Consider the following 13,871-nt stretch of genomic DNA (forward strand, 5'->3'; position numbering starts at 1 on the left):
CATGCAGATATGTATTATATACATGATGGTATGTTTATGGGGTATACTATGCTTTCCTGGCCAATACTATATGAAGCATGTTTTTCCGTATCTAATTTTCAACATACTATTCCTTGGGCTCATAATCTCTGTTGTGTGGGTTTAATATACACACATATCCATAGATCTCCACACTAGTAAGATATTGTCCGCTTTGAGCTAAGCCCTCCCGGATTTGCTTTTGGTACCACTCCAAAAGGCCTCTTCCTAAGGGAGATATCTTATGTGTATATAAACCTCATGTCTATTTCATATTTTATCCGATGTGAGACTTTGTTTGTAGCCAACATCCTCCCCTCAAACAAAGGGTTATGGTTCTTCTACCTCCCCTATTGGGAAGTTTTTTGTTTTTTTTTTCCGGTCACTAGACCTGAACCATGAACTCTGATACCAGATGTTGTGTAGGTTCAATAGATCTCCACACTAATAAGATATTGTCCGCTTTGAGCTAAACTCTCACAATTTTGCTTTTGGTACCACTCCAAAATGTCTCTTCCTAAGGGAGATATCTTATGTGTATATAAGCCTCATGTCTATTTCATATTTTATCCGATGTAGGATTTTGTTTGTACCCAACAATCTCTTCATTTTATTTTGTCTCTACAATTTTTCCAATGTTGTTGTGTTTCTTTCAGCTTAATTTTGACCTTGATAGTTCTTGAGTACTTGTCTAAAAATTAAACCAAAAATCCAACATCTTACTTTATATTATGTATGTTGATTCTTTTGCAACCTTACTAGACTTGATTTTGTAGTCGTTTTATTTTCTCTAGTACATACTCACTCGACTTATACTAGTTTAATTTATCACTTATTTACGACTTACTATACTGGTTTGGAAAATTCTTCCAATCTCCAAACTACTCCATATTATAATTCAAGGGATGACTTAAGGCTTGAGCAAGACAAAACAAATCTTTCTCTTTACACTCAAGCGTCAACGTAGTGACTTATAAAGTATTTATAATTAGCGGTGATGGATGAGTTTTTAAAATTAGAGAGACATGCAACATGTTAATACTCAAGTGACATTGTGGTTGCTCAAGCTTTGAGAAAGTGTTGAGTTAAATAATTCTGAAACTTGTGATTATATAATAAGTGCATTACTTAAACATTTAGCGATGCTTAATTGATGGGTGCTTAAATGTTGGTTGAACATTTGAATGAAAAAAATTCACCAATTATGCTTTCTAAAGTGCTAAAGATTCTTCCTTTAAAAAGTGACTAAAAAATTATTTAAACAATATAGATAATGGTGATGATAATATTGATAGCTTACACTTTAGTGTTTAATTTTAATTTATGCAAATATGCTTTTCTATATATATATATATATATATATATATATATATATATATATATATATATATATAAATGTAATCATAGGCACTATCTTATCGTGTTTTTGAGAGTATGAATTTTTAAATATCTATAATATTATATTAGTAGGTGTCGATATTATAGTGTTATTAAGTTAATATATAAAGTAAATTTATATTTCTTAAGTTATATTTACCTATAATTTATGTATTATTATGGATAATTATTTAAATTTGAAAATTATTAATTAAAAGGATACAATTGAATATAGCTATAGATAAAATATATTTTAATTATTGAAATAAAAAATATTATAAATAATTTTTTTATTATGAAAATAATTACTTAAATTTTAAAAATTAATTACTAAAATTATAAAGGTGTAAATAATTATTTTATAATGAGTAATTATTTGAATTAAAAAAAAGTAATTACTAAAATAATAAAACTGAAAATATTTTTTATTATGAATTTTTATTTAAATTTTGAAATTAAAAATTAAGAAAGTAAAATTGAAAAGTAGTGATAATTATTCACTAATATATCAGTTTAAATTCTAGTATATGATGATGTCCTTTGTTAATATAATTCTTTTGTCGACATCAATATTTTCTAGTTCGACAACTTGACACAGATGATCATCGATCACTTTAAATAGAATAGAGGGGAATTACCCCAAAGACCAGAATTATTTCTTCGAAAGACCAAAAAAGAAAAATGGAAACCAAAATTAACATTTCCGTTCTACGAGGAAGAGTTATTTTGTAAAACTACAAAAAAAAATAAAACATAAAACTTTCAACTTTTTTATAGTTTCTAAAAAAATCTATAAAAAAATGTTAAAAAAAATTGCGTTAGAAGATAATTCATGACATCTTTCATGTTCTTAGGATCGAAACCGCCGGTGTAGGGGATTTCACCCTTGTGCTATGTTTTTTACTTTTATATATAATTACTGTACCTCAAACATTTATATCCACAATAATATATACCAAACATTATTTATGATGTTTACTTCATAGGCAGATATATCAAAGTGAAACATAACATATTAATGATATCCAAACAACTCCGACATCAATATAGTCAAATAAAAACACGGTTACGCTAATGAACTTCATCATACTAACTGTTATGCGTATTTCGCTCATAATAGTGTTTCAATAGTTTTTGTTTCTGTTTCATCAGCAGTTAATCACACGTTACATGATAATTTCACCGTTTGATTTTTGCAATTTGTAGAATACTTTTTATTTATGCCCAATAAATTGGAGACTCAGTGAAGGTTTCTGCTTATTCTCAAGCTATGATCATTTTCACCATCTAGCTATTTAGTACTATATATTGCTTCTGCACCTCCCATGTTTTTAACACACCTACACTTTTATTATTGTACTTCCAACATTTACCTCCACGTTAATATATGCACCAAATATCATTTATTATTTTTACATACGCGTCCGACAAAGGCAAAAAAGTAAAAATATCTAATGTTCACAGTGAATCAAAATGAGTCAGAAATACTCTATGTATTGCCTGATATAATAACCAAATCTAATTTACATCATATGGATCATTATAATGAAATCATATAAAATGTTCATACGTTTATAATAATTTTATTCTTATTAAGAAAAAACTTAATTATTACAAGGAGAAGGAGGTATATAAATAACTTTTAAAAGAGGAAAAACTAGAAAAACGTATCATAACCAAATCAATTACAAATACGTAGTTGTTAAAACCAAATATAGTTTCCAAAAACTTTGAGCTAACAATGTGTTAATATCAAATTCAGTTTTCAGAAAATCTATATTAATAATACCCCTTAAATTGGGTGATTAATGTTACAAAGAGTCAACTTAGATATAAAAATTATAACATATGTATGATGAAGATGTTTAGTAATGCATATGCAATTTAACTTAAAAACAAAATAAGAAGATGGATCATTGAATTTTCTCAGAAACCATATGAGAATAATCTCCATGTGTTTAGTGTGGTCATGAAACAAATGATTATAATTAAGCTAAATAAATAGCATATTGGTTGTCACAATAAATCGTAGTAGGTCCTAATGAAACATGAAAATTACATAAAAAATAATATAATCTTTGAATCTCACAAGTAAGGTTGGCTAATGCTCAATATTCTACTTCGGAGAATGAACGAGAGATAATAGATTGCTTCTTGGATTTTTCAGGAAATTAATGAAAAATTAAGAAAACCAAAAAATCAAGTGATTGTGCAACGAGTGTCCAAAAAAGAAACCCAATCAGAATCAACAAAAGTAGAAAGACAAATGTCAGTAGATGTAGACAAAAAACCCCTAGACAAGTGAAACTTTTAAGTACCTAGAATTCGAATTGCAACTTTATAATCAACGTCAAGAGGGTGAACCGTGAATTGATTAAGTTGCTGGACAGAAAAGGCAATGTCGGGTTGCGTAATATTGAGATATAATAATTTACCAACTAATTTGTGATAAATAATAATATTTGAATAAGGTTCTCCATGGTCATTCTAGAGTTTAGTAGAAGGATAAGAATGAGTAAGAGTAGGTTTGGAAAGTAAACCAATATCATCAAAAAATTTAAGTGTATTTGCATTGGTTCATATGAATGCTACACTTGGACCGTACAATTTATAATCCCAAAAAATAATGAATAGCACCAAGATCTTTAATCTTGAATTTAGTATCCTAAACACCAACTAGGACAATGTCATCCACGTAAATTAATAAGGTTGGGAAAGAGGTGGAAGTAGCTTTGATAAACAAAGATTGATTAGCGGAAGAGTGTTTATAATATTAATTAAGAGATAAAAGATTAGTAGAGAGAAATATGGTGTCAGTGCTTGCTGGCTTGTTTGAGACCATATAGCAACCTGTGAAGTTTGCATACACGGGAAGAACTAGGCGAACACAACCCAGGAGAAGGAACCATATAAAAACCTCCTCATGAGGCTCTTTGTGGAAAAAAAACATTATTCATATTGAGTTGGTGCATAAACCATTCTTTAATTGTTGTTATGGCTAGAAGAACATGGACAAGGGCGATCTTGGCAATTGAGGAAAATGTGTCAAAATAACTCACTTATTATAACTGAGTGTAGCCCTTTGCCACTTATCATACTTTGTATCTTTCAACATTGTCATTTGCATGATAATTTACCTTGTAAATCAATTTACAACCAATGAAACTCTTTCCTTGTGGGAGATCAATAATAGACTAGGTTTTATTTTCCTATAAAGCCAGGAACTCATTATCTATAACGTTTTAACAACAATTCAATTTAAATGCTTGGGAGAAAGTTGTAGGTTCATAAATGTTAGTAACAATAAAACAAATTTTTTATAAGATGTATTGCATTGGGAATAATCTAGAATTGTTGACAATGGATGCATACTACCTTTAGTAGTGTGGAACTGCTAAAAGCAATTGTAGAATGACTATAAAATTTTGTGAGGTAAGAGGGTGATCTACGAGAATGGGTGGACTGTCTAATATGTGGAAAAGGAGGGGCAAGAGAACTAAAGTTCTAATAAGAGGTTGTAGTAGATAAAGTGTCTATTTGATGAAGGACGGGTGGATGTATAAAATGGAAACACATATTCATAAAAAGTAATATTTCCTAAAAGAAAAAGTTGATGAGTATGGAGATCATATAAAATATATCCTTTAGTACCTTCCCTATATCCCAAGAAAACAATTTGGATTGCAGAGGACTAGAATTTAGTTATGTGATTTTGAAGAGTAGTTTCATAAGCATGGTAGCCAAAAACTCTCATGTTAGGTGGTTTATCATATAAGAATGCATAAGGGCGTTTGAAATGAAATAATGGAGTAGGCAGGCGATTAATGATATGAACAACTTATTGAACAACACAAGGCTAAACTATTTGAGGTAGTTTAGCTTGGTAAAACAAGGCTCGAGCAACATTTACGCTAAAAAACACCATGTTGTTGAGGTGTTTCAACACATGTTATCTGATAAAGAATACCTTAGGATAAAATAGAGCAGTTAATAAAAAATATACTCCATTATCACTTTGAAAACATTTGAGTTTAGTATGGATTAAGTTTCATTTAATGATATGAAATGAAATGAATTAAAGGCGTGCAAGTTTCAAATTTAGATTTCATGAACTCAACATAAGTAAAGCATACATAGTCATCAACTAAAGTAAAAAAATATTCATAACCACACTTAGAAGGAACAAAAAATGATCCCCATATGTTGCAGTGAAGAATAATAAAATTTTTATTTTATTGGGTTGCACTACTATGATGAGGCAATTTACGTTGCAATTTACGTTGTTTAGCAAAAGGGAAAATGTCACAAGGAAAAGTAGTAACATAATAAGGAATGAAAGGATATTATTGAGAAATGATACAAAAGATAGAATAAAAAACATGGTCTAATCTGAGATGTCAAAGAGAATCATCCTCTGGGAGGTTTGCTGCAAAGTAACACAAGAATTAGACTTAAATAAAATATGAGAGTGCAAGGTTTTGATCAATTTTTGAACATAAACCATGTTAACATGAAAATTAGGTACATAAAGAACATCATGAAAAATCAAGGAATTCGTTAACATAATAGTCCCAAATATAAAAGTAGAAACTTTGACAACATTTAGCATGTTAATGAAAATAGATGAAATAGTTTTATGAGTAACAAAGCTGTGAAAATAAAAAAAAAGGGATATGACTAGTGACACCTATATCCAGAAGCCATTAACAAGATAATTTATCTAAAATAACGTAAAAAGGGGACGTTGAAGAAGAATTAATCGAAGTAGTGAAAACTGAATTTGTTGTATGATTAGGAGATTTGGATTGTTGAAAAAGGGATATAATGTCATGATACTGTTTTTCAAAAAACGTAGTCATTGGCCGTGAGATCTCATAAAGGTTGGAGACATTAGTTGTAAAAGAGTTATAAGGAATATCACCAGATCCAACATTGTTAGCCATGCGAGCAGACTTGTTTTGGTATCCTAGTGGAAAACCATGTTTAAAATAACATGTATCCACCGTGTGATTAATGCATTCACAATAAGTGCAAAATTTATTACCATGGAAACCTCTTCCTCCATTATTTATGTCACTTCCTCGTGCAACATAATGACCTATGTGGCGACCTCCATAGAAAATATGCGAATTTGAAGCACCATCTTTCTTGGACGGCAAATTCATAATAGTAATAATAGCGAGAGCTTGAGTATCAATAACAGTTTCAAGAGAACCAAGAACAAAATATAGTTGATATTCTTACTAAATAATCATGTTAAAGACTTTGGTAATATCAGGAAGAGGATTGATTAACATAATGTGAGTGCGCACAAGACATATTGATCATTGAGGCCTTTAAAAAATCGAATGATATAATGGTGTTGCTTATAGTATCGGACAAAATCAAGAGCACCACAAGAACAATTGATAACACACCTATAGTTAACAAAGGAACAAAAACTATCAATTTCTTCCTAAAGAATACACAACTATGTGTAAAATTCAATGACAAAGATAGTGGCTTGACGAATTTAAGTTTGTTCTTGGATTTGAGCGCAAACTTCACGGCATAAGTCCAAGTATGATAATTCATGTCATTGAACAAGGTGGAGAAGAGTAAGATTTTCATTGGAGGAAAAAAATGATTTAAAGGATTACTGTGAAAGTCGGTATATAATTCTGACATCATAATAAAAGAAGAAAAGATAAAAAAAAAATAACATCTTATATCATCCTAATAATCAATTATATAAGTAAAATTCATCCTATCATATTGAAAAACTAAATTAAGTGTATTACAAGTAGGTATATAAATAACATTGTAAAAGAGAAACAAATTAGAAAAACAGAACATAACAAAGTCAACTACAAATATGTAACTATTACAACCAAATTCAGTTTATAGAAATTTATGCTAATTATATATTAATACTAAATTCAGTTTAAAAAATCTATATGCTAATATTGCGGGAAAGCAAAGTAAATAAGTAAATGAATAATGTGAAGCAAGTAGAGCAACTTGCATTGAATAAGTTGCAGATATTGAAGTTGAGAGGACCATATTGATTTAATACCATAAACTATGTACTTAATATGAAATGGGCCTGCTAGGAATTGACCCAATTTGTAGCATCTATCCCAAACCCAACTTCACACTCCTCCCTGAGATCAGGAATCTTGACGTCATTAACTACATTTTTATATGGTGGACCATTACTGAACTCATTAAGTAAAATGCACGTGATGCTTAGTTCCTTTTATATAAATTCACACCTCACATAATATCTAAAACTAGAAAATGTTTGAAAGACATCCTCTTATACCTACCTATCAAAAGAGTAGAATTCAATAAAGGAGGGTTGCCTACAAAACACTACCCCATATATCTCTTTCTTTTTAAGTATTACATTTTGAAATTCAAAACAACGTTAATTATTCTTTATCATTTTGTTTTTTTGCTATTTAAGTATATATTTATATAGTAAGAATTTTTTTTTAGTTTTCTGGAAAAACCATTAAACCTTAAACGGCAACTTGGTATATTGGAAAAGTAGATTGAGTATAATAATTAAACAATACATGCAAGCGTGTATCTGTAGTGGTATTGAATAATAGGTGGAGACATTTGTTGTAATGTGCAGCATGCATTATGTCTTAGGTATTGTTTAATCTTTAATATCAGAGAATGCAAGTGTGGTCTGTAAAATGGTGATAATGCAGATTTTGAAAATTTGTTTGAAAGTAATAATCTGATTTTGTTGACAGGAAGGAGCAGATTGGTGGGGTCATGTTCTAAATCAAAATAGATGCTTGCTCCGCCAGCTAACATCATTAATTCAAGTTCATAAATGAAGAGTTACGTACATGCTGATAATGGAAGAGCAATACGCAGGTCACTAAAAGATTCTACCAAACTTCATAAGTTCCACATATAAATTTCACCTAGCTGCGTACCTCTAATTTTTCCCTATTCACCTAGAGTTTAAAAGGTTAATGAGAATATTATTAACGTTAATGCTAATGATTGCCACGGAAAGGGGGAGCACATAGTACATTATTTAATTAAATAAATATTTGATATTGTCTTCGGAAATCCTAGAATATTACGCTGCTAAAGCTGAAGAGAATGAAGAGGGATGGTTACTACTTGTACACACTGATGAACTCAACGGTTAACACCTAATTAATCTACTATTTTGGACAAGAATATGATGATTACATGATTATTTTGTGAGACATTATTACTATTAGTAGCATTTTAACCTAATAAAGTCCAATAGCTAACGGCTACTCTATCTAACTAGTTTAACATACGACACCACACAACCGTCTATCGATGAGATGATCAGAAGACAGAGGGACCAGACAAGGGATCATTCACCAAATTAAATATGTTATTCCAGTAATGCTTGTTATTCTCTTCCAGGTTCACGTTGCAGAGGCTTCCATCCCCGTTCATCATTGCCATGTTCTCTTCCTCCGCTCCCAAGTTATCGTTGGAGTCATAAACCAACCCTTCATCATTGTTGAGTCCTTCGAGGACAACACCGTTGTGGAGTGTGGGAGGAACAACATTATTGTTGCTGTCGTACATTGTAGTAGTGGCTCTAAATGCTTCCACAGCCGCCATAATATCATCGTCTTGCAAATGTAACACCGTGTTCTCTTTCATCAACCCACCATCCATGTTTGTGCTTGGGAGAGGAAACATGTCGTTGTTTTCGTTGAACAGTACTCCAATGTTGTTATTGTTGGATACAGGAAGCATGGTTGGTGTCGTTCCTGGAAAGCACAACGTGGAGGTTGGTGACTCTAGAGTGTCTTCGGTGGATAGCATCATGGCGTACATGCTATGCATCATTTTGGGGTTACTTTCTTTTGTTGGTGGTTGTGGCTTCGACCATGAGCTTTGCCATGCTTTGAGGATGTCGAGGCAGGGTGGTAGAGAGGGTTGTTGCGTAGTAATTTTGTTGAGGACCAGCCTCGCGGGTTGTGTGTTGGAGCCGGGTCCCAGGTTGCTCTGGACTTGCAACCTTGACTCTCTCACCAGTCTTGCTTCCGCTTCGAGACGAGCACTCTCCCACTGCGCCATGTGGCTGAGGTTCGCTGCGTCCTTGGATTGGCAACCACCGGAGCCACCAAGCGCATCGGTTTTGGGCTTGTGGGTGGTGGGGTCTATCCCCATTCTTGTTAACCTTTTCTTCAGGTGTGTGTTCCAGTAGTTCTTTATCTCATTGTCGGTTCTCTTCGGAAGTTGAGCCGCTATAGCTGACCATCTATATGCTCCAAAAATATTCAGCACAAAAACAGCCATTAGCAATGGACATTATATAATAGTCTATACATACAGTTACAAATACTGTTCTCCAATAGTAATCTGGGACAGCATGGAATGGAAATCTTGAATTCTTATGAGAAAAATGTGAAAAACATCAATAAAAAAATGTAAGTTTGTTGTTGGTTTATAAATGGAAATGGGATGATGTTGTTAGTAAAATATAAGGGGATACTAAAAATGATTGTATGCAAGTTAACATTCCTAGCTATGGGGGTCATTTATAATGAATAATAAAGTGGGAATAGGAAGGGTCCTTTGGTTTGTTATTTTTGGTTTATGGGTCTATCACATCTACCACTTCTCTACCAGTGATTTGGTTTGCTCACCTGTTCCCAAGAAGGGCATGGAGTTGAATGATTGTTTGCTCTTCCTGCAAGCTGAACTTTCCTCTTTTAATGTCGGGTCGAAGGTAGTTAGTCCACCTCAGTCTGCAGCTCTTCCCACATCTTTGAAGGCCTAGAGTTTAGTACGTGAAAAGCAAGAAGCTATTAACACACACCCCATAAAGAAAAGAACAAGAGAGAAAAAGAAAGGTTGTGTATTGTGTTGTGTTGTGTTGTGTGGCAGTAAGTACCAGCTTTTGAAGGCAAGGCACGCCAGCTTCCGTGGCCGAACTCTTCTATGTAAGCCATGAGCTTTTTGTCCTCCTCAGGAGTCCAAGGGCCTTTCTTCAAGCCCACTTTTTCACAGCATGGTGACCTACCCATTGGTGCTGTGGACCAATACTGAAACGTTTGAGTTAGCGGTTTTGGAAGGTTTGGTGCAGAGAACAAGAGAAAGAGAGAAAAGACCACAAGCAAAGTAAGCAAGTTCAAGGAGAAGGGTAAGAAAAGAACGTTATATATAGAGGGATAAACATCACAAATCACTGTGCAAGTAGTTATGATGCAGTACGTGTATTTGTGAGTGAGGTTCCGTATCTTAATTTTAGACACCTGCGTGGGAAAGGGATAGTCAGAGTAACGAGGCCTAATATATTTTCTCATTTTCTTTTTCTTTTACTCTCTTTTTCTCTCTTTTTTTTTTTTTTATATTTACATCATCTTTTCTTTAATATATTCAAAACATTTACAGACACAACATATCACGTGGACGTAATCTGTTACTGATATCACTTTATTCTTCAAAACTAATGCCTAAGGTAGGACTCTTAAATCTTTTAAACTAATATTATAAGATGAACATTATTACAATTAAGTGATAGTTAGGAAAAAGTAATCTACATATTATTTCGTTTAGCAGTGATAACTTTAAGTTGTACACTGTTTTACCTCTAGAACCATTTTCAAACTTGTACTGTACTTTGTAAGTACACAATAATTTGGTCAGACACAACCAAGTCAAGATAAATTGGAATAACCTTTTTGTTTTAATTTTATTTGAGCAACCACATACTTTTATTAACTTTTCAAATCAGTTTATTCATGCCAGATAAACCCATCTAAATGTCTTTAATATTCCATGTTCTAATTTTTCTAACTCTGATGCAAGTGAGATAAATGATATGTGGTCATAGGTGCAAACACTTGGGGTAGCATAATTGAAATTTATGTGTAGAAAGAAGAGAAGTGGAATCAACAATTACCAAACAGCAGTGAAAGCTATATTTGTCAAATAATGTGTGAACAACTTAATGTAAACGTAAATGTGTAGCATTACATATTTTGTTGTCGTTATGATCACCAAAACACTCTTATAAAACCTTTGTTGTTGTCAACCACCCTTATCGTTTCGCAGTTGTTGGGTATATTATCACAACATTGTTGTTGTCAGTTCTTATGATGCCTTTGACGGCTGTGAAGACAATGCATGAATCTATTGTACCCATGTTTTCTCACTCACTCTTTATTGAGAAAGATCTTTGTCAAAGAAATAATTTTCGCATCTTGTTTAAGATGTTTGTTACCATCACTTACATGGAAGTTGAGCATCATGTTGTCCAAACAAAGTTTGGTAGGATATTAGAACAATGAATGAATGTCCTCTAAATGCATGGTGATCAACAATGCTAAGCTGCTTTCCAAGAATGGCATGTAGCTTTTGAAAATATGAATGACAATTAATTTGGGTTGCAAAATAAGTGTAAAAACATGTAGGAAATGCTTATCCATAGATGTTTAAGAGGGCTCACATTCTTCTTTCCTGCATGCAATTTTTACATGAATTGTAATTTATAATAAATGTTAAAAGGAATTTTTCGTATCAATTCAAAGTTTGGTATAAAAGATTTATTATTTGTAAATATCATTCATTTTCTTTGTTAATTCCAATATTTATTTTATTATAATAAAATTGTAAAATAATATATTATATAAAGTAGTAAAAATATTATTTTTTTAAAAAAGTTTTACTTTTTGGTATTGGTGAAGAATTTATCTATTCTATCGACAAAAAAAAATGTATAATAACTTATATGAGATGGGTTTGATTGTACTAATATAAGATTGAAGAGTTTATTTTACGAAACATTGAAAAAAAAAATTCTTCCATTTAGAAAATTCAATCCTTAAAAAGTAGTTTAAATTCGACAATCATCACAAACTATGTAACATAAAAGAGAGCTCTTTTTTAACTTGATCAAATAACATTGTAAGAAAACATTTTCCCGAAATAATTTTTCATGAATTAAAGAAACCAACCTGCTATAAACAAATGTTATTGACCAGTCAAATAGAGCCGATGAATTGTCCATTTAGATTCAAATATATTTTTGTTTAATTTTTTTATTATAAAAAACTAATTAACCAAATTTAATGGAATATCATATTCTAAAAATACTTTTTTTTTAACAAAGTTCTAATCCACAGCTGAATATATTTTAGTCAATGAAAATTTGGTTCGTCCATCTCTTAAATTTTGATACATTTTAGTCTCCAAACATTAAAAATAAATGGATTCTAGAATGACATTTGAGCTAAATATCAAAACGAAATAAACAACTTAAACATTATTTCGAAATGTGTTTGACGCGTTAAAAGAATTTAATGTACTTAAGTTAAGAGGACTATATATTTATTTTTGAAGTTTAAAGATCAAATCATATCAAAGTTTAAAAACTAAAATCATATGCATAAACTTTTATATAAGGAGATCAAACACATTCTTAAAAATAACCAAAGAATGGAATCGAAAGGTATACAGTATAAACTCAAAATCACTATCACCAATGGTTGTGATTATGGAAAGCAAGAGAAAAAAGAAGTTATAAACCTCCAAGCAAGAATGTCATAAACCTTGACCACCTCCAAAACCAGCATTAAAGAAAAGGAAATGAGCATCAAACACATAATCCACCATAGTTTAACCAACAACTGTCACAATAAGATCACGACAAATGCCTTTTTTTGCATCATTACCACTATGTTACTAGTGTCAACTAATGAAGGGAATGGGAAGAGGAAGATAATAAAACAGGGTTGGAAGGAGAATATCACTAACAATAAAATAGGCTTTACAAGTGATCACCTACTATCACTTAATAGTCATAACTTTAATGCTATAGTTTAATTCTTGCTTACATTTCAAGTGCAACTGTGTAATTATAGTATTGACCACCAATCCACAAATTTACTTTGGAATGTAACTTAGTTTGCATATGTTTCTTCAAATTCAAAATGACTGCACATTTAAGAAAAAAAAAAAGTGCTCAAATTCATTTTCCCAGTTTGCAATGAAATGTAAATTATTTTCTCAGTTCATATGTACAATGGTTTGAAATAAAGTACTGATCGAGACGGTGATATGTTTTAATAAATTAAATATTTACTATTCATGTTATTTTGTGTAAAAAAGTTAAATTATAGTGTGATTATATGGAACAGAGATGGTGTTTTCCAAATTATTAACTTTCATTAATCTATCGATTCACGATGTAGTCGTTACTAATTATGATAATCTTAAGATTGTCGTTAATAAGTCAATGCTAATTTGTAATTCAAAATGTTAATTAACATAAACTTAAAACCATTCCTTTATACGTATTTATCATTAATTCATGATAATATAGATTTTCAATCTATGATAGATAACTCATGAAGACCTTTCAATATCATGCCGACGTTTATACCATATACTGCAAATAATACAAAACATCTTGTGGAAAGCCTGGCTACTTTATCAATAAATTATAACTAACCTAGTCTATCATGTTAAATTTA

The 13,871-nt window shown here is 31.3% G+C and overlaps 1 protein-coding gene across 1 annotated transcript; it reads right to left on the minus strand.

Annotated features, from left to right (window-relative positions):
- Positions 1-8,469: 8,469 nt before the first annotated feature.
- Positions 8,470-10,495, minus strand: LOC124848143 (uncharacterized). The gene is made up of 3 exons (XM_047325787.2): positions 10,289-10,495; positions 10,041-10,170; positions 8,470-9,652 (listed from the first exon to the last, which is right to left on the minus strand). Exons 1-3 carry the CDS (start codon positions 10,419-10,421, stop codon positions 8,722-8,724), a joined length of 1,194 nt encoding a protein of 397 aa, XP_047181743.1. The 5' UTR covers positions 10,422-10,495; the 3' UTR covers positions 8,470-8,721.
- Between the last annotated feature and the right edge of the window lie 3,376 nt (positions 10,496-13,871).

This window comes from Vigna umbellata, chromosome 1 (genome assembly GCF_029865625.1).
Source record: "Vigna umbellata cultivar VRB3 chromosome 1, Vumbellata_1.0, whole genome shotgun sequence".
NCBI classification, from domain to species: domain Eukaryota; kingdom Viridiplantae; phylum Streptophyta; class Magnoliopsida; order Fabales; family Fabaceae; genus Vigna; species Vigna umbellata.